Genomic DNA, 23,070 nt, shown 5'->3' on the forward strand with positions numbered 1-23,070 from the left:
CTGGTTTGCACATCTCTGCAACATTGTTTGGAAGTCTGGTGGTGGAACACGGCACCAGCACTTTATCCTCTGAAGAACAGTGTCGACAAGTTTGCCCAATTGGTCAATATGTGTGTGTGTTTTCGGACTTTGAGGCCGCATTTAACTGCATCTCTTAGGGCTGTTTTGTAGCATGAGGCATCATGTCTGTTGTTACAAACTGGGCATTAGTAGAGTTGCAGTGACAGCTTCAGGTTCACATTGTTGGAATGATTCTGTTGATGGTTTTTGAACAGAACTTTTACGTACATACATTGGTGTAAAAAAGTGTTTCAGATCATTGAACAAATTTAAATATTAGACAATGATAACACAACTAAACACAAAATGCAGTTTCTAAATCAAAGTGTTTATTATTTATGTCAAGGTGCGTGGTGAGAACAGGACCCAAATGCAGGACTTTCCAATCAAAGACAGTGCGTTTGATTTACAGTGAGACATGTAAACAATCGTGAAACAGCTTTCAAAGAAGTGGTTTCCGTGAACGTGCTCCCAACTCCCGCTCCGTTCTCCGTGGTGTGACAGGCAAACAACTCCAACACTTGATATTTACAAATGCTCCAATCCCATGACACACTCCTCTCCAAGTTCCTAACAAGACAAGGTGTAGAGATCAGTTTGGTGAACTCACAAAAACACACAGACTATTTCCACTCAGAACTGGGACTTCACTAACTCAGTAACTGAACGATCCAGCGTTGACTCAAGCTCAGTCAAACAGTTTAGCAACCACTTTGCGAAAGTGATCAGCAGCACCTGGAATCTAGATGGAAGACAGGTGTGGCTGGCTTCAGCGTGGGAAAGACCTTCTGGCCTGATGACGCCTATAAACTGGCACACTGGAAAACACACATAGACATAAAGGAGGAGCCAAAAAAAAAAAACACAAAGAGAAACACACACACAAGCAGCAGATCGACTGGCGGAGACGATCACAATTTAGGAGGGAAAATCTAAACCTACATCGTATATAGTGAAAATAAAAATGAATATTTAGGGAAAGAGATTGAGAGATATGTCACTGTAAGACACTATATAAAAGTTACTAGACCAGTTCTAGGTTGCAGGAGTGGTGGAGCACAGCACAGTGAAGAGACCAGAACTGGAAACCTTTAAATGAAAAGCTGGCATAAAACAAAAAACATAAACTAAACAAAATCAGTGGGAGCTAAGTAGGTCACACTTAACTTTTCATAGTTCAAGATAGTTTTATAACTAAAACTATCAAACCCAACCTTGTTCCAGATTTTGCTGTCAAAAAATATTTGGCATGATGTCTTCATTCAGACTGAATTCATGTATTATTTTCTCCCTGTCTATTAGTGCCATCACATTGGATGAACTGGTGCGACTGATCCCAAAACTCAAACAAGTACGAGAGGGACTAAAGCTCTGTGATTTAGATGATGTGTGGGCACACCCTCATCAGATTTGCCAGTAGCTCTTAGATTTAAAGCATTTAAAACAAAAGGCAGAAAAGCAACAATAAAAGTTAAAACCTCAAGATGTTTTCCAACATTTTCGGACATCATTTTAGAGACAACCTTAAACATTACATAATACTTACCACTTTGTTAATTCTTGTTGATGGCTAACATACAGCAGAGGATAATTTACACTTGGCACTGTCTTTATGGATCCTTAGTCCATTTTGCACCAATTTACAGTTGGCTCTACAATAGATGTGCCTGGTTCAACTTCCAGTCACAGCCGCGACAAATGTCCAACGCAGTTCATAGAAGCAGTGCCAAAGTCTTAAAACTATTAAAGTCTTGAGAAAATAGGTTCTCCAGAAATGGCTTCACAGTCTGAAGTGTTTCTTTGGTAGAGTGGGGCTTCTGCTGCTGCTCTCTTCCTCTGCAGCCTCTCTCTTCACACCCTGTACAAACATCTTTAGAAACTGACAGAGCTCCGACATGATACCTCTGCCCTCTGAGCTGTCCGTGACTCTCCAGCGGTTTGTCATTTCACTTCTCTCTTCTGTGCGATAAATATATATATATCTTTTGCTGCTTTTTATTAACCAATCTTTCTTCACACAGTAAATTAAATAATTTGTGCATTACAGCTAAACTAAGCTTATTTTAACTGAGAATCAATTGCTAATGGGACCACAGAAGAAATATTTGCAGGAGGATGTTGGACATATGTCATGACCCAAAATTCAAAAGATTAAATAAGCTGATCAGGGCTTAACAGAAATTTTGTGCAAAAAAAATTGTGCAAAAAGTATTAAATCACCCTTCATTTCTTTATGTTTTGCTTCCAATGAGATAGACTGTTTTGACCTTTTTAAAATTGTCTAAAGTAATCTGCTCCTGTGACAGATTGGCGACCTGCCCTCCCATACTGTGATAGCTGGGATAGATGCTGAATTGAATACATACTTTTCAACAACTGTGAAATTGCTTTGTTGTTATTTTGGTTGGTACTCCTCAGTTAATATCACGCCCTCTCTCTATCTAAAAGCTGTTTTACTCATTAAGCACTGAGCTCATGTCAGCTTTATTAAGCCTTGCCCTCTGAGGTAAATGAGATTAGCCTAAAAAAGTCTATTTATAGCCTATACAATAATATTTAAGTCTTAAAGATCTCAAGAGGTTATGCCAATCATGCATTATACAACAAAAGGGGTTTGAGAGTTGATTGTGAGAGGCACATTTAACTCCAACAATAACATTTCTTTAACTGGTCACATTAAAATTGAAAAAGACACATTTTCTCTAATTACTATAAATGGAATCCATCTGTGCATGTTTCCAGCTGTGTGTTATGAGCATAAATCATGAAAACATGGACAAACTCTCTCTCACACACTGCAACAGATTACACCACATAACCAACAGTTTGTAACAGTGCCACTTACAGCGATAACAAAAACTATTCAGCTTTATTAACTTTGATACTTTATCCATCAGTTGTCAGCCGACACATTATTCTCATAATTCTCACATTCGGCTTGTTTCTTACGTTTCTTGTATTTTTGCACACCACTGTTGCTTGTGAAGCTTGCACAAAAGAATCTCACTTACGTGTGCTTTACCAGTGTACCAGTAATGTGACGTGACAATAAAAGTGATTTGATTTGACTTTAATAACTTAAATACTTCACTCATTCTTTGCAAACTAACACTTTGATGAACACTTGAAAATGTTTATTTTTTTTGCTCATCTGCTGACATTCGAGCTCCAGTTAGTTGCCGCTCCGCAACTTTTACTCTTCATCCATTATGTTTTCATAATTGACGGTTTAATGGCTTTTATGACTAAGGTACAACTTAATTTGCATTGCAGTTCCATTCATGTCACAATTAATCTGGTTCAGTTTAGAACAGTCTTGTCCACAACACCAACCCTGGAGTTATCAGCAGCAAATTTGATGCTTCAACTAGAGTATGGAGCTGCCATTGATGTTCATGCTTGATTAATTTCAACACATTTGGTAAACAGTGCAGTTATGTATACTAATTAAATATATGTGAAAAAATAGCAGTAAACTCTGGAGCAGAGAGTCTAGACAAAAAACTGCAGGTTCTCTAATGACTCCAAAATTGTCTCTCGCCACATCTTAGCCCAGCAACAGATTAGCAACCTATCCAGAGTGTTGATGAGGTGATGAGAGCTCACAAGCCCAGAATCCCAGTTGGTCACAACCAATAGCAAAGACCAGGAAGCTGAGAACAACAGCGTACTGTGTGAGAAACATGCAGGAAAGTCTGCACCAGCGTCCATAGCCCCCACGTTGATCCAGAAAAAGTCAAGCAGCATGTATGTATGGAAGAATCCTAGATGAATGCAGCATGAAGTCAATTTGAAGTAACTGAACATGTTTCTGCAGATTCACCTGTATTAGTGTTGCTTAGCATAACTTTACAACAGTTTGTGTCATCCTCAAGGCTAAAACCTTTATGGTTCCAGCATGTGATGTCCATGTGATATTTTAATTTCCAGCTGACAATTAAGTAACCATTTATGCAGGCACTGCACTATTCTTGTGAACAAGTGTCAGCACCAAGACAAAACCTCTACATCAACATTAGTATACGATTAAACGTCCAAACAGGAAACAAAACAAACTTTAACTTTTAAAGCAGCTTCCCCTTTTTGCTTCTTACTTGGCCAACTCAAGTTTATCACACTTTTCAGTGCTTAAATTTCACCAAGCATATCAATTTGGACTATCAGTATCATTTTAGATTAATATTTCTCGCTAAAAAAAAAAAAAAAAAAAAAAAAAAAGACAGACAATGACTTAATGAGGCATTTATCAGCCATTTATTGTTAATTAAGGAAGTTAACATGGTTAACTGCATTGAAAGTCATACAATAAACCTTTAAGCGTTGTGAGAGGTTCCTCCCCATGCCAGAGGAGGAAAGCTGCAGGAATATACATACAGTATATTTTATTGGCAAGTAGATATGTTTAAGTACATTCTCCTCTACCTGGAACTCATGTACAATTTAAAAAATAGATTTTGTTTGCATTGCGATCACCTTTTTTTTGTTTGTTTTTTTTGTTCAGGATGTTAAGGATGAAAGTATTCACATTTAAGTGTTATGGGTTCTTGAACGGCGGTGGAACTAAAGAGCACTGTTAAGTTGGTTTGTTTCTTTTTAATAGCTATCACATACACAGACTCGCCTTCTATGCGTATGCCTATGTATCTAAATTGCTTACATGATAAATGGAAAGCAGTTTTATCATCTCAGGGAGAAAAAACAAAAACAAAAAAAACAAAGCCAAGAATGTAACTTAGAACAAGTATGGCCGTCAGCAGCCACAATGTCACAGCGCACGCACGCGCACACACACACACACACACACACACACACGCACACACACACTGTAAGCACACATTCCACAAAACATTAGGCAGGTACAAAGTCAACCATTCAACGATAAAAACTGCATACAGTACACCACACTACAGAAGATCTCAGTCAGATGATGGCGTTTACACGGGAGATGTTCCAAAGAACACTTGCTGTGGAGCAGCCACATATTTGCAGAGTCCTCCAATGAGAGGAAGCAGCTCCCGGAAACACTGATGTCATGATTTTTTTTTTTTTTTTTTTTTTTTTTTAAATCACAGAAAGAAGCTGTTCAGTCCAAAATCAGTGGTTACGGAGAACTATTCACAAGGCAAGCTGCTTCTTCCTTTTTCTCAAAAGGAGAGATTCTGAGTCAGCACTGTTACAGCAAGTTCAATCGCAAAACTGCAGTTTCTCAAGGCGTAGTGATGGTAAGCAAATGTGCAGAAACTGACAATGCTTGACAAAATACTGAGGCCACATGTTTGAAAAAAGTGACTATCCTAATATTGAAGCTGATCGTGAAGATAAAGAAACAGTGACATTTAAGAAAATACATTTTCAATTCTTACTGTTAGCTGATAAGATTCCACTCTCATATCTGCACTTTGAATATAAAGCTGGCTTAGCATAAGGCTAGTCTGTATAAGCACAGTCAAGAATCGCTTCCACCATACGCTTCCTCAAGGTGATGTTAGTCATCCTTCGAGCACTGCACTATAGATGGCAATTTCAATCAGTCAGTCCACTGCCTTAGTCCAGACTTAAATCATCTCAGTAACTAACAGATGAACAGCCATTAAATTTGGTGCTAATCTTGAATGCAAGGTACATTCAAGTTTCCCTGAGGATACTCATGTAGTGCCATTATGAGATCAAATTGGTGAATATCTACAAAAGTGATGACATCTTTAAAAACCCTTTTTTTATTTTGCATGCGATGCCAAATGGTAAATATTAGTAAGTTACATGATAACAATACAATTTTCATATACCCGGCTGGGCCTAAGGAGGACCTGATAGCTGCTCCATGCAGACTCTACAATAAACATCACAAGTTACGTAAAAGTGAACAAACCAAAAAGAATACGGGTCAATTTGAACCAGGTGTCTATTACTATTATCTGAGAATAAAGAGCACCCAGACATTAGCAGATATAGAAAAAGTAACACAAGTACTTTTCATAAGTCCAATGTGTAACTTAAAATCAGCATGGTTTTATGGATTTGATAGAACGAAAGTACGTTTCTTTACAGATAATTTAGAATAGTGATGTCATTAAACATGTATACAAATACTATTAATCCGAATATTTGTTTTATTGATTTACCTTTAAGTAGATTTAATATAGCCGTTCCCTCGTTTTCAGTCTCTAAGCAAAACTAAGCTAAACAAATAGCTACTAGCTATAGCTTCATAGTTTACAGATGTGAGAGTGGGATCCATCGTATTATCTGGAGTAAATGATTGTTTTTCTCCAAAATGTCAAAGTATTCCAATAAAACTGTTCACTTTGATTGACACACAAAAGAAAGACCAGAAAATACTCTCCTATAAAATGTGTGAATGTTTGTTTGTGTGTATAAGCTCCTGAATCCAACTGACCACAACCATAACAATTTATCTACTACCAAAACTGATGTGTGATTACTTCCTAGAACAAACTTTTAAACTTAAGTACATGTGGTGTTCAAAATAGGCAATGGTATATAAAGGCATTTATCTTTAACAAGAAAAGAATAATAAAAAAAAGGGAAAATGCACTTACAAAAAAAAGGGGAAAAAAAAAAAAAAGAGACATCTTTTTGGCAGCCATCAGCATATGGCAATGCCTGCAAATGACATACAGAGACTCCCCTGAAGTCCTAATATGTCAACATCCTGACTTTGCAACATAAGTGCATAGCTTCAGGAAACTCCTCCCAAAAATCCAGATTCATAAATCCACCAGATGAATCAAGGCTTAACTGAAACTAATGCTGCCAATTCAAAGTGCAGCATTAAGGACATTCGGCTTGAGCTCTGGAATGATTAACCAACACTGTTAATCCTAATGAAAGCGTACTAAACTCGTGAACTAGGAGACAAAGAAGTTAATTACACTCCCAAGAACCTGAATTTTTGTTTCTCTTTGAGGTGTTTTTGCCACAGAAAAATTAATTTGTGTAGTTACAAATCAACAGTAAAAACCACTGGAAGTTTTTCCCCCACTTTTGTTGAGCCCAAAGACTGTATAACTAGGTGCAAAATGTGAATAAAATTATGTGTGGGTTTGGCACAGGCCTTTTTCAGTAAACTCTTCACTTCCATCTACAAACGATCAATTTCACTTTCCTTTGGTTAATTAAAAAAAAAAAAAAAAAAATTACACAGAAGAATGAGAGATGAGCAAAGATTAGTTAGGTTCTTTTCCCTCTGAGGAGGGTGCTCGCTGTTGGCAGCCCTTTTTGCAGTGAGATTTACAAAGCCTAAACCCAAACTGTGGTTTAGTAGTAGATTTAGCATGTTAGGCTTCTCAAAGGCTCTTCTGACGATCACAGTGGTTTAGAATTCAACTAGAGGGAAATTGTTCACTTAAGAATAAGCAAGAACAGGAGGGGAACCCCAGTTTCTGGTCTTCCTCGTATCGTGTGTGTGTGTGTGTGTGTGTGTGTGTGTGTGTGTGTGTGTGTGTGTGTGTGTGTGTGTGTGTTCTTGTTTTCTTTCCCCCATTGTTCCATATCATTATGGTCAAGTCTCAGGCTTCAAGGTGTGGCTGGCGAAAAAACTGTCAGGTATCAAGATCCTAAAAAGAAAAAAACAAACAAACTTGATTTAATTTGATTGTCTGGATGCAATACTGGTCTGTGTTAGATAGGGGTTGGGTGGAGGGTGGGGGGTGGGGGGGGTGCAAGATGTTATTTATGCACTGAGGATTATTTACATGCATTGTGACAAACTGGCAATTTTCAGTTGTAGCATTTTCATATCAGCACAATCCTGAGGTGAAACATTGGATGGCACTGCTTAAACATTGCTTCTTTTCTCTAGTCAGATATATCAGTCAGTTAAACTAATTATTTGCATTTTAACTCTTAAATGACTGAAAGGGAACACTTAAACATTGAAAATGTACAACTTGTTATTGTTTCATAGGAAACGTGTAGGATCATTTATGCTTCAAGGAAATATTTATGTTTTGAACATTACATACTTTAATTCTATTGCAATTTTCCACTAATCACTGCATTGTAATCCCACTGACAAAAGTCATTTGAATGAATGATGAAAAAATTTCTCCTACTGAAAACACTCCTTCCAGGTAAAGTGAATGAATTTTCTTACCTGGAATATTAAACCTGCATCAAGATTAAATTGTAATGTCGTAGTTTTGATGCAGTAGTGATTGGTTAACAGACTAGAACACGATTCAGAGATATCCTGAATTACATGTGGTTTAACAACTGAAAAAACAGAGCAGCAGGGGACACCATGAACAAACCTACAGTTTTCAACAACATTTTGACAAAGCCTATAGCTCAGTTATCCAAAAGCCTTTATCTCTAGGACTGATCTCTGTGAGGACGAACAAGTTGTTAAGTTTTCAGAGGAAGGTGCAGGTTTCTAAAAATGGAATAAAGATCTTGTGGAATGTCTTTGTGCTTAAAATGATTTAAAAACATAGTTAAGAGCATTAGAACAATTAGGTACAGATAACAGAAACAGTGTAGGTATGAGAAAGATAAATGACCCCACTTAATAACTTGATTGCTTGACATTTAATGTACTAACAGTAGGTATGAAAAAATGCAGGAAAGAAAAGAAAAAAGGACTGGCACTTTTCATCTTCCAAATAAGGAAACAGATTACAAGTCTTTAGCAGAAATGGTCAGAGATGTTACATGGATATTTGAGGTGTGCTTACTTAATCACAATGTCAGCTCATGCATTAAGTGACAATAATAATAATAATAATAATAATAATAATAATAATATAAAAAATGTTTTCCATTATTATAATTTAAATTTCCCTTCAGTAAATTTAACCTTCTTCTCAGCTATATATAAACTACAAAAGATTAGAACACAATATTTAATTTTTTTTTAGGTAATCTAAAAAGGTAAAAGTTAATCAAAGCTAGTTTTGTTGTTTTCTCCTTAATTAACAATAACTCTGTATTTAATGCTATAAAGACTGACCTTTATTGTTTTAACTACTGTAGACAACTGTCTTTTTCTAATTCCTTCTCTTTGACAAGCAGAACTGGTTGTATTTTTGTTTTTTAGATCAGCTTCCTCTCATTTAAAGCTATGACAGTTCTCTCCGTATGTTCTTCATGGATTTACCTGGAGCTGATAGAGCACTGGTATCAAAAGGTGAATCTCATCTGAAGCTCTTCTGTTGCTGCATCAGCCCCACATTTTCATACACCCTGGAGCTGTCCTCCCTCATCCTGACAACAAATACAAATCAACAAGAAACTGTCAATGCTTTCTTTACAAGGGTTTAAATGCCACAGGTCATTTAAGAGGCACTTACTCTGTGCAGGTGGGAGTAGGAATAGGAGTGCAAGGAGGCAGAGGGCTCTGCTCTCCTCCAGTCAGGTCAGACAAAGAGTACTTAATGTTTGTGTACTCACGTCCCTTAATCTTACTTTTCTGTGGAGGAGAAAGCAGATGAATGGTATAAGTGTGAGTAGAAGTGAGGTGAAAAATAAAAAACAAAGTGCTGCGTACCTGCTCTTCTTCTATGCGCCTCTGCAATGTTTCTATGTAGTGCTGTACAGCCATGTAGATGAATCTGTATTGTGCCTCAGTCTGCACCATCCCAGAACGCTGAGAACGAACCATCTGTATGGTCTTCGGCACATCAATGTCACAGTCCACTCCTGCACCAGGAAAAATAAATAAATAATTTAACAAATTTAATGCATTTTGCATAGTCAAAAATAGACTCCAGACTGCAGTCCAGATCTTGTCCCAAACACCATTCTTTATAGAGTTTATAAGTCAGGGAAACCAAATATGCACATTTTTGTTGATGACAATGTAATAGCGTAATCTTCAAACAGCTGGTCACTTTTTCAAGAGAACCTGGAAAAGCGCTTCGACGTATTTGAAAATATGAGACATAACAGTCCCCTTATCTCTCAAGGTATCAGCTGACCAGGCACTCATGACATCCAGGCATGAGTGTAGAAACATTTGGACTACATTCTCCAGAAATGATCAAATTATATATATTTTTAATGAAACAACTCGGCAAGCAAAAGGGGAGATACAAGTACTCTGTGGGATTGCATCAGGAAGGTTCATCTCGCATAAAACTCTGCTAATATCAAATATGAGGAGCTACCTGCTGTAGCAACCCTTTGTGACAAGGGAGCAACAAAGCTTAGATTATTTATTCTAAACATCAGTTGTCTCTTATAAGTTTTTGAAGTCTAGTAGAATTTTAAAAACAAAACAAAAAACATGTAATCTGTGTGTGTTTTTTCTTGGATAAGCAGAGAGTTATGTAGACGTGTATAAGACATCATCCTCACACGTCTAGACTGCTGAGTGTTCGTTTCAAGTACTGGCAAGAAACTGGCAAGTATGCAAGCACAAACTGTGTAGTTGCTATTAAGAAGCAACCAATGAAAGAACTGGCCCTAGGCCAAAGTAAGTTTTGACTAGATCAGTGTTAGCCCTAGCCCCTGACTGTGACAGAGGTTAAGGTTGACAGATAAAATAAATTCATGATACAGGTACCATTAAATTAAATACAAAGTTATTTAATTATTTCACCAAATATATATCTGTCCTCACAATCACACTTAAAATGCTCAGACTCAGAGCAGACATTAATATGTATGCAGCCTGGAACAAAAATCAATTTTGGGAAAAAAAAAAAAAAAAGAAAAAAAGAAAAAGAAAGAAAAAGAAATGCATTTACAGACTAAGAAAATATGCAGAAGAAAATATGGAGAATTGTGAGCTTGGTGCTACAGTGGCCACAGAGTGCATGTGTACTCACCTTTTTCTCTGATCACATCTATTAGGATGTCAATCACTATAAAGGTTCCTGTCCGCCCAATCCCTGCACTGAAAAACAAGACTTTGAATAACCATATCTCTTTCATTATCAATGATAAAGTGTTCTGACTGTGGAATTTGAGGTACCTGCAATGTACCGTTATTGGCCCAGCATCCAATATGCTCTCCTGTTTAAGGTTGACCTCTTCTAAGAAGTCAAGTACACCACCTGGGTCAGTGGGGACTCCATGATCTGGCCAGGCCCTAAAGTGGTACTGCCAAACTGTACGTTCTGTGTTGCCCTGAAAAACAACAACAAAAAACAAAGAGTCCATAATCAAAGGGGTTCATGGGATTTGAACAGGTTTTAAATCTGTCATCTTTAGTAATTTTTGGCATTTATTGCAGTGAACTTCAATGATGGATAACAACTTTTTTTTTTTTTTTTTTTCCAAAGAATCATCATGTTAGATTTGCACAGTATATTTTCATACAAACAAACAACTTACCTGTCCAACTTTGGAAAGTTTCAGTTCTCTTAAGATGTAGTCATGTGCAGACGTCTCTCTGACATTGCGAACACGCATAGCCCCATACTCCTTCAGCGCTGACACGTCTGGCCAGTATTTCACACACTTACTCTGTTGAAACACAATCACATAGTTACACATTACATATTCATCAGTAGTAGTAGTAGAACATTTGAAGTTCCTGTGAATGTCGATATTTTCTGTAAATATGTTAAACACATTTTAATTTTTTTAAAGGAAACATACATGCATACATACATGGAAATTTCACATACTAGAAGTTACTGCTAATATTAGCTAAGATAGCTAGTTATCAGGAAGTTGACTATTTTTGTTTTTTTACTTTTTCCACACTATATCCTTTACTTTGAACTTTTGTATAAAATTTTGAAGTTTTGTAGTTTTTCTTTTTGTATTTGTACATTTTTCTTATTGTGGTTCTAATTGTATTATACTCAACTTTTTGCATGGCATTCTATTCTGTTGTTCCCTTTGGTGCATCTTTATTTTATTTTGTTTACTGTGCTCTATATTCTAATTTTATATTTAACTTATTGAGTCGTTTTACTGTCAAGATATTTTCTCATGGGTTGTGTATGACATTTTGGCTGCTGTAAAAGGATTTTCCAACTTTTGGGATGGCATCTATCTTGTTTTATCTTAAACACGTCAATTTAGGAGCGTTGATAGTGTCTCACAGAAGTTCTTTACCTTTGTTTTTTTTTTGGGGGGGGGTTGTTTTTTTTTTTTTTAAAGACACTGGGAACTTTTAAGTATATTTTCTAAACATGCAGGGTTAAAGTTGTGATCAGTGCATTTCAGCTTGAACCATGATAAACCTGTCATGCAGTTTTGGTGCTTTAACTTTAAAGGTAGTTTCAAACTGTTAACAAATTAATAAACATTACTAATTAACTTATTTTTATTTAATAAAATACTAACTCAAGCTTAATGACCTAACAGTTTAGAATTTGTTAACAATGGTGTTTATCCCTGACAATCAACCATATTGTCTGCTTAGATTAATTATTTTAAGAATTTGAGCAGCTTACCTTCCCTCTTTCTACCTCTTTGGTGGTCATGACGATGACTCGAGAGTCCTCCTGAAAAACCATCCTCCAGAAGTCACTGATGGTGTTATGTAGACAGCCCTGAGTGGCAATGTAGCTCTTCTTCACCTTGGTGCCTTGATTACACTTTGAGTCCAAATCCGGCTGCATAAACACACATAAGCATGACACAATCAGCAACTGAGAAATACAGCAAACAAGAACACAAACTGACTGATCACACAGGCTGATGAATAGCGGCGTGAGTGAAAGTTGACATATGAAGCCATCTACATACTATCACATACATATGCAGTGTGTGCAATGTGTGTCCCAAAGATGACATGAGTTTACCATGACAGTGGATACTACCATGATGATATTGGCGTTGATATAGTCAGAGCCTGGCTCATCTGGGTCCCCGTCTTTCAGCACCACGCGTGTGTGGTCGACTGGAAATGGAAATAAAATCAGTAGTTAGTTGCCTCAAAAGTCCCTTCAGGAGGTCCTTGAGCAGTTAAACTGGAGGGTTTTTATAGACAAAAATGAGTGATTTTCTTACAAGGCAGAATGTTCTTGTATCGGTTCTTGTTTTTGTTCTCTGGTCTCTGACCCTCTTTGCGACTGTAGAGCAACTTGCACTCTTGTTGCTGTAAGGTCTGAATAGGAAAAAAAGAGGAGAGTCACATTTTAAAATGCCATTTCCAACCAAGATTTCTAAAATTTTTAATCACACTTTATCCAGAGATGGTTTTCTGGGGGAAATAACCCAGTAAATGAGCAGTTTCTGAAATACTCTGACATCAACAATCATGCCACATTATGTTAGGTGTCAAGTTATTTGTTAGCCTTAGCAGGCAAGCTGAAGTTAGCCGACACTAGGCATATTTGTTGAGTGAAGCCTTGCGAACACGAGATTTGGCCTTCAGGAGAAAATTATTGTCAACATTAACAGGAAATTCAATACATAGCAAGACTCAAACCCTTAACCTATCGCTCTTCTGGTTAATGTTAGTGAATACAACTATCGCTGATGCAGACAAATCACAAGAAATCGTATATAAACAAATACTATCTTGAGTAGAAAAGGTCAGCTAATTCCAAAGTCTGCCATTTTCAAATTACTTTATTAGCTTACATTACTGTATGTTGCCAGTACAGGCATAAGGTTGCAACTAACTGCAATTTGCTTGCTAACATTATTCCTCCTGAAATCATGTACGGTACGTAGAAAAGCTAATTCGCTAGCTTGCTAAATTATTTCACTGGCTACTGTGATCCATGACACTAATTTACAGTTAATGTCCAACACTATTAATTTTAGTCAGCTGTCAATTTTATAATTAGGGCTCCACGGTGATCCTTATCACAATTATTTGGTTAAATATTAAGATCACAATTACCTATGATTATTCATTGATTATAGTGACACCAAAAAAAATTTATCATGTAAACAGAACCCGGTTTTCACTAACTTCACCTAATTTATGGTTATAAATTTATCTTTGCAGACAAATAATGAAGTCTTTCACTTCATTCACTATAACTCCATGTCTATGCAAGTATGAGGCTTCACAATGGCATAAAAATGCTACAGAAGCTATGTCCATATTTTAAACTGTCTGCACATAAAATAGATATGCATGAAAGCATGAGCAACAGGAGGCAGTTCACTTCACATCCATGTGTTGTTTTTCTTGTGTAATAAAGTTATGACTATTTACTTTCATTTTTAAAGATGTCGATAATACAAAAGTACACGAATAATAAAAATTAACACAAACGTAGGACCACTCACCTCAAATTCTTCCCAGAATCCCTGTTTGACCTTGTCTGTTGCCTCCGCTAGTTTGCTAAGCTCCCTAACTCGACTCTCAATCTCTGCTGCGTTAATACGGGTAGTGTTCAGAGGCTGCAAAGACCAAGAGTCAGAAGAGAAACAAATCAGGAAATGTTTCCAATGTTTCTCTTCCTTTACAACTGAACAGATTCTGAGGCAGGTAATATAGGCACAAATGCTTGGGAACACATGGCTACAGGAGATGGGTCAAACCTGTTTAAGCTGAAGCACAGTGCCCAGAGTTTCAACCATAGGGTTCTTCTTGTAGTGCTCTACCAAGTCTGTGAGGGAGTCAAACTTCTCCCCTCCACCCACATCATACTTCAGGTCATGCTGAGCAAAAGGACACAGGTACATCAGCAATATAATTAAAAACAGACTAGCCTTATGTTACCAGAATCAAGATACAGATGTCTTTTGTATACAACCAATTCATATCTATGTATACAGTCCTCAAGACCTAGGTGAAATTTTACAAGGTATGTTAATTGACTGAATATCTTGTCTTAAAATACTGAGATGTTGTTGCTTTCAGTAATGTGCAAAAACTCTATATTATAGAAAATGAGTGACTGCAACACAACTTCTAGCTTATCCACCTTGGGTAGCAGCAGCTATACCACTGGGTATTATTAAAAAGTATTTTCTAAGAAAGCACTCTGCTTCTGAACTCGAAATTTTCATTACAAAAAAGAAAAAATCTAGGTAATCCATGTCATGATTTTGAAGAGGCAACTAAGTAATACTGAGTAATGCCACAACACCAGTCTGGCCTGTTAACCAGCCAAAAGTTAAGAATAATTAAGGGCCAGGGCTAGCTGGTTAGCAAGGCTTTAAAAAAAAAAAAAAAAAAAAAGTCAACAAATAAATCTGCTACCCTTGGAAAGATGGAAAAGGATAAACTAAATTTCTAAATATACTTGGGTGGCTGCTGGTATACCTGCATGCTACATGATGCACAGAATTCAGACAAACTAAGAGGCAGAGTTTAGGTGTGGAAAACACACGGAGTGTGTACAAAATCTGGATCTTACCTGGCAGCGGATCATGACATGAGTGACTTTAGGTTTACTGTCACTGCTGTCTGTTTTGTCATCTCCAGTACGGACCGATAGAACAAAATCTCCCGGATGGCTCTGGCTCTCCCTCACCAGGAAACTGCCATTCTTGCCTTTCTCAGTGAGCAACTTCTCAGCCTCCCTGCCCGACAGGTGTCCGTGGAACCATCTGCAATGGGAAAATATGAAGGTAGTAGAATATATCACGTAACAGAGATGTGCTCTCATATTATGTAAACTGCAAGATCTGCCTTAGTTAACTTGAAGCAAGCACAGCTTATCAAAGATAAAAGACATAACATTAAAATCTGAAGCTTATAGTTCTTACTTACTGTTTAAGTGTGAATTGAACTGGCAACTATAGTGTTATCAAATAGTTTAAAAAAAAAAAAAAAAAAAAAAAAAAAAAACCCACCTGTGTCCAAAATGGTCTTATGTAAATTTAATATACAAAATATACAAGGTGTTCAGAAATTATTGACAACTCATTTGGAGTTTGTTTTTTTTAGAACTTTTCTGCCACAAAAAATATTACATGAACATTAACACTTACCTCTCTGAGGTGGGATCTGCACAGTTGAGTGGATACTTCAGCTCAATAACATCACCGTTTTTCTCTTTCAGTTGTCCATGATGTTCCATGTAATACTGCACCAGCTCTGCAAGTGTGGCAAACTTCTCCCCGCCATAAAGGTCATAGTAATCTCCTGTGTTCTGGATCTTAATATGGGTGACTGCTCCATTTCGCCTGCAGAACAGCACAAACATTTATGTTACTATCACATGAAAGATCATCATCAGGTTACAAATGTAGGAACAACTGGCCTATGATCCATTTTTTCCTCATATTTTGAGCTCAGATACAAGCTAAACAGCCAAAATATTATGTTACATATTATAAGTTATATTATAAGTCATAAAATTTGCAGAATTTTTCAGCGTGTTTTTCTCTAATTATTTTAGTTCTACCACCATGTTCTGTCCATTTTTGTACACACAAAACTGGTCTGTTTTTCACTCTTCACTGCCCTCTTCTGTCTTCAATTATATGACTGAATATTTTATTTTAAAAAATAGCTTTAATAATCAGTTTTGGGGAAAGGGTTAGGGAGGGTTAAAAAATAAAATAAAAATGAGCACCATTAGCTCCAGTTATGTGAAAAGAAAACATAACTGGAGCTAATGGTGAGTTATGCCACAACAAGCTGATGGAGGACTTCCATGACGCACTCAGCACCTTACTCATCACTCACTACTACTGCATTCAAATCATTACTAATTACTAAACTCTTAATCTTTCTCCCATATGTGTCTTTTGTTCCATTTCCCTCTGCACTCTTCTCTTTCCCCTCACTCACAAATGATCGTGGCAGGTGGATGTTTTCACCCTACAATATAAAATGCCATGAGGTAGGTGTTCTTGTGAATTGGCACTAGATAAATGAAATTGAATTCATTTAATTTAATTTGAATTTAATTTTAAAAAAAATGTATAAACAGAAGATGATTACTTTGCAAAAAGTTGCAGACAGGATATAAACTGCCTCTTAGCTCTTGAATCACAGAAGTTACATTAAGCTGTAACTTGATAACAAACAGGATGAACCTACAAATGACAGTGTTGTGAGTGTCAGCTTTAAGAGGAGATGGCGTCATGAAAGTACAGAAAGCTATAGGCAATCAATCTGACCATGATTAATCCCCAAGATTAAGATGTTCACAGTATTTCTCACTTGTGAAAATTAGTTCTTTTGATCTGACAAAACAAGATTTTATGACATTTTTCAGATGAAGTAATTCATTGGATCTCAATCAATCAGGACATTAGGTGATAATGAAAACTACTCTATGGAGGTACTCTGTGCCTCCAGCTTTCGTCTTTCAAACAGAACACAAAATTTTATACTGTCACCAACTTTAGGAAACTGTTACAGGCACGACATTATATTACCGGTAACTGAACTGAAACAACCCTTAGGTTTGTTTCTGTTCCAGCCCTTCTGATGCAGAGCGAGAAATGATACAAAATTAGCAAAGTGATAATCAGTTTAACACTGTGTAACATGTACCACTAACACCATAGGTATCATTTCTATTGGCATATGTTTTTTGGTGATACAAACCAGACTAACTGTTGAGTAATTATAGGTGACTGCCATCAACACAGAAAATAGAAAAAAGGAGAACTTGTGTCAGATATGCGGCTCAATAACTGTCAGTGACTTAGTTTAAAATAAATAAATAAATAAATAAATTTTTTTTAAAAAGGACAAGACACGCTGATTTAAACTAGCGTCCTTGTGGAAATGTCAGTTTCCACACGAGAAGCATGATTTGTTTTGTTTCCATAGGAAGTAAATATGGTGCAAGATGAGAGACCGTAGAGATGAAATATGTGGCTGTTTCAAAAATAACACTGGCTACATCAGCCAAACTGACTTAATGATACTTTATCTTGAAATAGAATTTATGACTTGACAGGCCTCAAGAGAAAAATACAAAGTTGTTTGGGTTTTTTGCATCAGCAAACACTGGTCTTGCCTTCTTCAGATAATACTGGATTTCTCACTATCGTCCAAAATTGTAAAGGAAAGACAACAATTTAATAGTCCAATTATGCTGCAAGGGACAGAACATAAAGAACTAATACAGACATATTGTATCATGTTATTACTTAAACAATTCCCTCTTCACACACCAAGCAAAGCTATTACTCTTTTCCAGTCATGTTTGTGTCCACCTGTTAAATATAAGTCTAATATTTACTCTCAGGCTTGCTCTGCACCAGCTCCTAAGTGAACCATCTGGCCATTAAGCTGCTAGATGTAGATGTGCTAGTTTCCAACTTTGACTGCTTGTTAGTTTAGTGCTGGGTACCTAATGTGCTGCAGGGGTTTATCTGTGCTTGTTCACTCAAAACACCTGCCTGCTGCTCCTGGAAACGAATGTGATGTGGGCAGAGCGTGGAAAACAGACAATTATACTGAATAGACTAAAACATCCTACAGAACTGAGGGATAATTCTCTGTGGATTTATCAAAACCTAATTCAAGTTCCACAGTCTTTTGACTAACTGTTACTGCTGAAATACTGATTAGTCCAATAGATTAGTCAAATAGAACCACGAATGTGGTTCTATTTGAAAGCAAAGTAGGTAGGACAATTTTGCTGTGAAACTACACTGTCCTACAAAAAGTGTGTCTTAAATCTTGCTTTATGCAGATCATAAAACAGAAGAATCCAGTAAATTATTTCACTCTTGCAAAATTTTAGTTTAAAAAAAAAAAAAAAAAGAGAATAAAGAGAAAGAGATAATAAAAAGAGATAATATATGTAAAGTGAAAATTAAACGATTTGTTGCTCATTCAATCCATTTATATTTTCTCTTCCAGTCGAAGGGATAATGCTGTATAACTCCTGTCTTTTGAAAGTCCTTCAGCATCTGTGACCAAGCCACAAAAAAAAAAATAAAAAAAAATATTAGGAAAAACCTAAAGGCTGGCAATACTGAAATGTCCAACCATTCAAAATTTACTTTGATCACCTTAACAGAGCTCATAGTCTTTCTCAAGTTGATTTGTAAAAATTATTTATAAAGTGAAAAAGCACATTTTATTAAAACAGCAGAACAATCACAGTTCATCCATTGCTTCCTGTATTGTAATGGTTTTTAAAACTCTTAATGCACACCACAGGGATAGCCAAAATATCAAAGCAAACCTCTGTAAAGTTGACTCTGACAGTCAACTTTGTATGTTCCTTGTTTCCTTACTTGTTTCACAAGCAAGAATGTTTTGTTTTATTTTTATTTTAATCTAACTTGTAAAAGGGTAATGCAAAACAATTCTTCTGTTATAAAGTCAAAGAAAGGCATCCAGATCATTAAAAGGGAGGGGAAAAAAAACAAAAAAACAAAACAAAACATTGGATCAGCAGACAGATTATTCAATGTCCAAATGTTTGCTCCAGTAACACTGTTTAGTTTTCACAATCCCACAGTACACTAGGGATGCACCTCTGGAGTATGGTGCTTTGTACAAACATGTGTAACGTCACTTACCGTACTGAGAGCGTGAAGTCTCCTGGATTGCTTTTACTGGGTCTGGCTAAAAAGCTCCCGTCCACTCCACGAGTCAGCAGGAGGTTTTCAGCCTCCACACCTGTGATGTTGGGGTGAAACCACCTAAAAGAGGACAAGTAAAATAACAATTTAGACTTACTGTTAAGTACATGCATTTCATTTTTACTCATTATATAGTGCATTGTGTGAACTTTTTGCCAAAAATCCATACATTGCACAACAACAACATGACATAACTCAGAGTGGATGGTCAATTATAGTACTAAGAGGTGTTCAAAATTATGAATTAACTGCTTAAAACTTGATTATTTGCAATTTTCAATCCACTATTCAGAGACAGTATTATCAAAGTTCTTCTAAAAGCATGTAGTTTCATCTCCACTCACTTATCTGGGCATTTTAAAGTATCAATCAAGTTTAATTTTAATGCTCACCTGGACATGAAAGTTAAATCTGATTAAAACAGCTTAAATGTGTCAATGACTTACACATTAATGAGGATTTCAAAAGGCCACTGGGGAAGTTATACTCCAATCACCATCCTTGCTGTTAAAAATTTCTTGCCTAGATTTCAATAAAGGATTCCTTTGAGAGTCTTGTCTCTCTCTTATAATGTTTCTGGTATTATTGCACAGGATGCTTGCTGACAATGAGACTCATTTGGAACCAAGGGTAAAAAAGAGCCACACTGTCTCTGTCTTTCTTCACTTCCTCTCTATCCAACTCTGTATATTCCAGTAAAGACATTCAGAGGCTGACTGCGCTCTTTCTACAAGTTGCCACCCTGCACTCCCCCGAAAAGACTGCCTGCCTGTTTCACTCATGCATCCATTGTGGTCATCTCCTGCCTCTGCCTCCCTGTGAATATTATTTTCATCTTTTGCCTCTCGTCTGTACAAGAAGTCTGTGTTCTGTGCACCATCTATGTGAAATATATTTATTCCACTCGCTAACGATGACTTTTTAACGCGTTACATTTATTACCTAAGGAATTTAATTTACTTAAAATGTTGAAACTGCTATGACTTCTTCCTACTCTGCACATATCTACAACGTCAAAGTACTTCATTTCCGTTATTCTGATGCACTCCTGCTGTTTTCCCGTTTTCTCGTTAAAATGACTCGTTAATTTTTGTACCAATATGGGGTGTCTTATGCTCAGTTATTTGTAAATACAGCTGGTTTGACTTGGACAGCAGCTCAAACCATAACAAATCAATCCAGCAAGATGCATCTGTTAACAGCAGCTGTAGCAGAGTTGGTTAACTTGAACTTTATCTATTAGTAACTACAGTTTGTGGACAGCTTAGCTTTGTATGTTCTGTACAAATGTTACAGCGCTGTTTACTTAACAAGTTGAGACTGCCTTAAGTTGCCGGTGTAACGCTAAATGAAGCAGCCCTACACCACCTATTTCTGTCTATGTCCAGAAACGTCGGAACTCTCATTGACTGTCTACCGACATACCAAGATCCAAACAGCTGAGTTCACTTAAAGTTAGCAGACTCAGCTAGCATTATCAGCAGACATTGTTTTCCAGACAGCCCCCGCTTACCTCCGAGATGTCATTTTTTTTCGTTCCTCACTTCCTCGCTGGCAGTTAGCAGTAGCTTTAATTAGCTGGCTAACGTTTCCCACCGTTAAAGCTTCAGTTACAGTATAAAGTGCTTCATTGGTTCACATCCGGTCAAAACGGGCACCTTAAATGTAGTTAAGCATCGACACCAATTTTTTTTATAGCGCCCGTTACAAAAAAAATGTCTCTAGGCCTCGGCCCCGGAGACTTCACAGCAAGTCGATTATTGGACGTCACCAAACCTGCGACAAAACAGAGGGTGTAATGGATTTTTTCACCCTGGGCGTCCGTTTCTCGTGGTCGCTTTAACCCGCTTAAATAAAAGCTACAGATCTCAGTCCGTCCGGTAAACGGCGTCAGATAAATTAAAGAGCCAGATCACTTTCACTCAGCGCATGCTCTTTAAAGGTTTTTTTACGATACAGCGGCGAAAGCGGTAAACGACGAAGAACGTCTGCGAAGGCTTCTCGAACAGTTCGTTGACTGTCTGTACTCACGGCAAAGGGAGATAAATTACATTTCATATGTTATTTGTGACGTAATTAGATGCGCTACCATTTTAAAAATGATATTATTAAACTTTCGTAATGTTTTGTTGTGGCGTCTAGGGTTATTAGAAACGCGTAGAAATAAATACAGATAAAAAAATTAGTATAACAATTTCTTTTCTATTTGAACATTTACTTGCAATCTTTGAGCTATCTAATATTTGTCATTTGCTTTGTAAGCAAAATCATATAAAATATTTCACATAAAACAGACTAACTTAGGAGAAAGTCAAGTGGTGATGTAAGTAACTTTATCACTGAAGCATTGTACTCTTTTCCCCAAAATAGTACATCCATAAGACTGGTGAAAATGCATCTTGCTTTTAAATCCTTTTATTTATATTTGATCCAACAAATATAAATATTTGGACAAACCCATTAAAACCTTGGCCAACATTCAAGTCATGATGGATGAGATTTCAACCTTTCAAACAGGGTGCTGGTGTAAAATGCTAATATTGGCCATAGACAAAGGAAAAGAAGAGGAGGAGGGTGTGTTATGAGGCAATGAGAGCGTAGGAAAGACAGAAGTCTGGGGGTTAAAGTTGGCAGTATAAATATATTGTGGTAGATATATTGTTTATGCAGGAGACCAGATGGAAGGAAAGCAAGGCCAGGAGTATTGGAGGTGGATTCAAGCTGCTCTACCATGGTGTAGATAGAAAGAGGAGTGGAGTAGGGGTAAGGAAGAGTATGTGAACAGGGTTGTGGAGGTGAAAAGTGTCAGGCAGGAACATGAGTCCGAAGCTGGAAATCGAATGGTCGATGTTGAATGTTGTCAGTGCGCATGCAACACAGGCTGGATGTCAATTAGAAAAGAAAGACAAATTCTGGGGTAAGTTGAGTAAGTTAGATGAAGCAATAATGTCACCGGGGGGGGGGGGCATTATTGTGATTGGTGCAAAATTCTATGGACATGTAGACAAAGGGAACAGAGGTATTTAGTGGGTAAGGTGTTAGAGAAATGCAGAGGGACGGATAATAGTACATTCTGCGAAAAGGATGAAAATGTCTGTACTAAACATGTACTTTAAGAAGAGGGAAGAACACAGGGTGACATAAGAGATGAGGAAGGTGCACACAGAGGGTCCACATCTTATGCAAAATGTGCAATCTGAAAGATATAGGAGACTGAAAGGTGGTGTCAGAGGAGAATGTCGCTAAACAGCATCAGATGGTTGTCTGTAGGATGCCTTTGTACATTAAGAAGAGGAAGCGAGTGAAGGCAGAGGCAAGGAGTAAGTGAAAGAAGTTGAAGAAAGAAGAATGTTGCACAGAGTTCAGGAAGAAGTTGAGGCATGCTCTGGGTGGAAGGAAAGAGTTACCTGATGACTGGGAAAGTACAGCTTTAGTGCTGACACTGGTGTTTGGTGTATCCTCTGGACACAACCGGGTAAAGCAGACCTGGTGGTGAAATGATGAAGTACAAGAAACTATTGAAATGAAGAGGTTAGTAAAGAAGGAGTGACATATTTAGGAGATGAAAAAAATAGACAGGAAGGCTAGGAATACAGCAACGAGAGAGGTGGCAAAGAAAAA

At 37.1% G+C, this 23,070-nt stretch overlaps 1 protein-coding gene across 2 annotated transcripts; it reads right to left on the bottom strand.

Annotated features, from left to right (window-relative positions):
- Nucleotides 1–4,291: 4,291 nt before the first annotated feature.
- On the bottom strand, nt 4,292–21,385 carry ptpn11a (protein tyrosine phosphatase non-receptor type 11a). Of its 2 annotated transcripts, none has more exons than XM_082541145.1 (16): nt 20,963–21,385; nt 19,387–19,509; nt 15,880–16,074; nt 15,303–15,495; nt 14,482–14,601; nt 14,227–14,340; nt 12,991–13,087; nt 12,801–12,880; nt 12,432–12,593; nt 11,359–11,490; nt 10,997–11,151; nt 10,851–10,918; nt 9,569–9,720; nt 9,372–9,490; nt 9,179–9,285; nt 4,292–7,637 (listed from the first exon to the last, which is right to left on the bottom strand). In XM_082541145.1, the coding sequence occupies exons 1-15, from the start codon at nt 20,974–20,976 to the stop codon at nt 9,216–9,218; spliced, it is 1,794 nt and encodes a 597-aa protein (XP_082397271.1). In that variant the 5' UTR covers nt 20,977–21,385; the 3' UTR covers nt 4,292–7,637; nt 9,179–9,215. The 2 variants fall into 2 exon arrangements, with proteins under 2 accessions (XP_082397271.1, XP_082397270.1); XM_082541144.1 differs by having other exon boundaries at nt 12,783–12,880; nt 20,963–21,384.
- Between the last annotated feature and the right edge of the window lie 1,685 nt (nt 21,386–23,070).

The sequence above is a fragment of the Aulonocara stuartgranti genome (genome assembly GCF_965226115.1).
Source record: "Aulonocara stuartgranti genome assembly, chromosome: 7".
NCBI classification, from domain to species: domain Eukaryota; kingdom Metazoa; phylum Chordata; class Actinopteri; order Cichliformes; family Cichlidae; genus Aulonocara; species Aulonocara stuartgranti.

Coding starts and splice junctions, on each gene's coding strand:
- ptpn11a (XM_082541144.1), bottom strand. Junction 13,088..14,226: donor GATTCTGGGAAGAATTTGAG/GTGAGTGGTCCT, acceptor TTTCCTATTCAG/ACCTTACAGCAACAAGAGTG. Junction 9,491..9,568: donor GGCGCATAGAAGAAGAGCAG/GTACGCAGCACT, acceptor TCTCCTCCACAG/AAAAGTAAGATTAAGGGACG.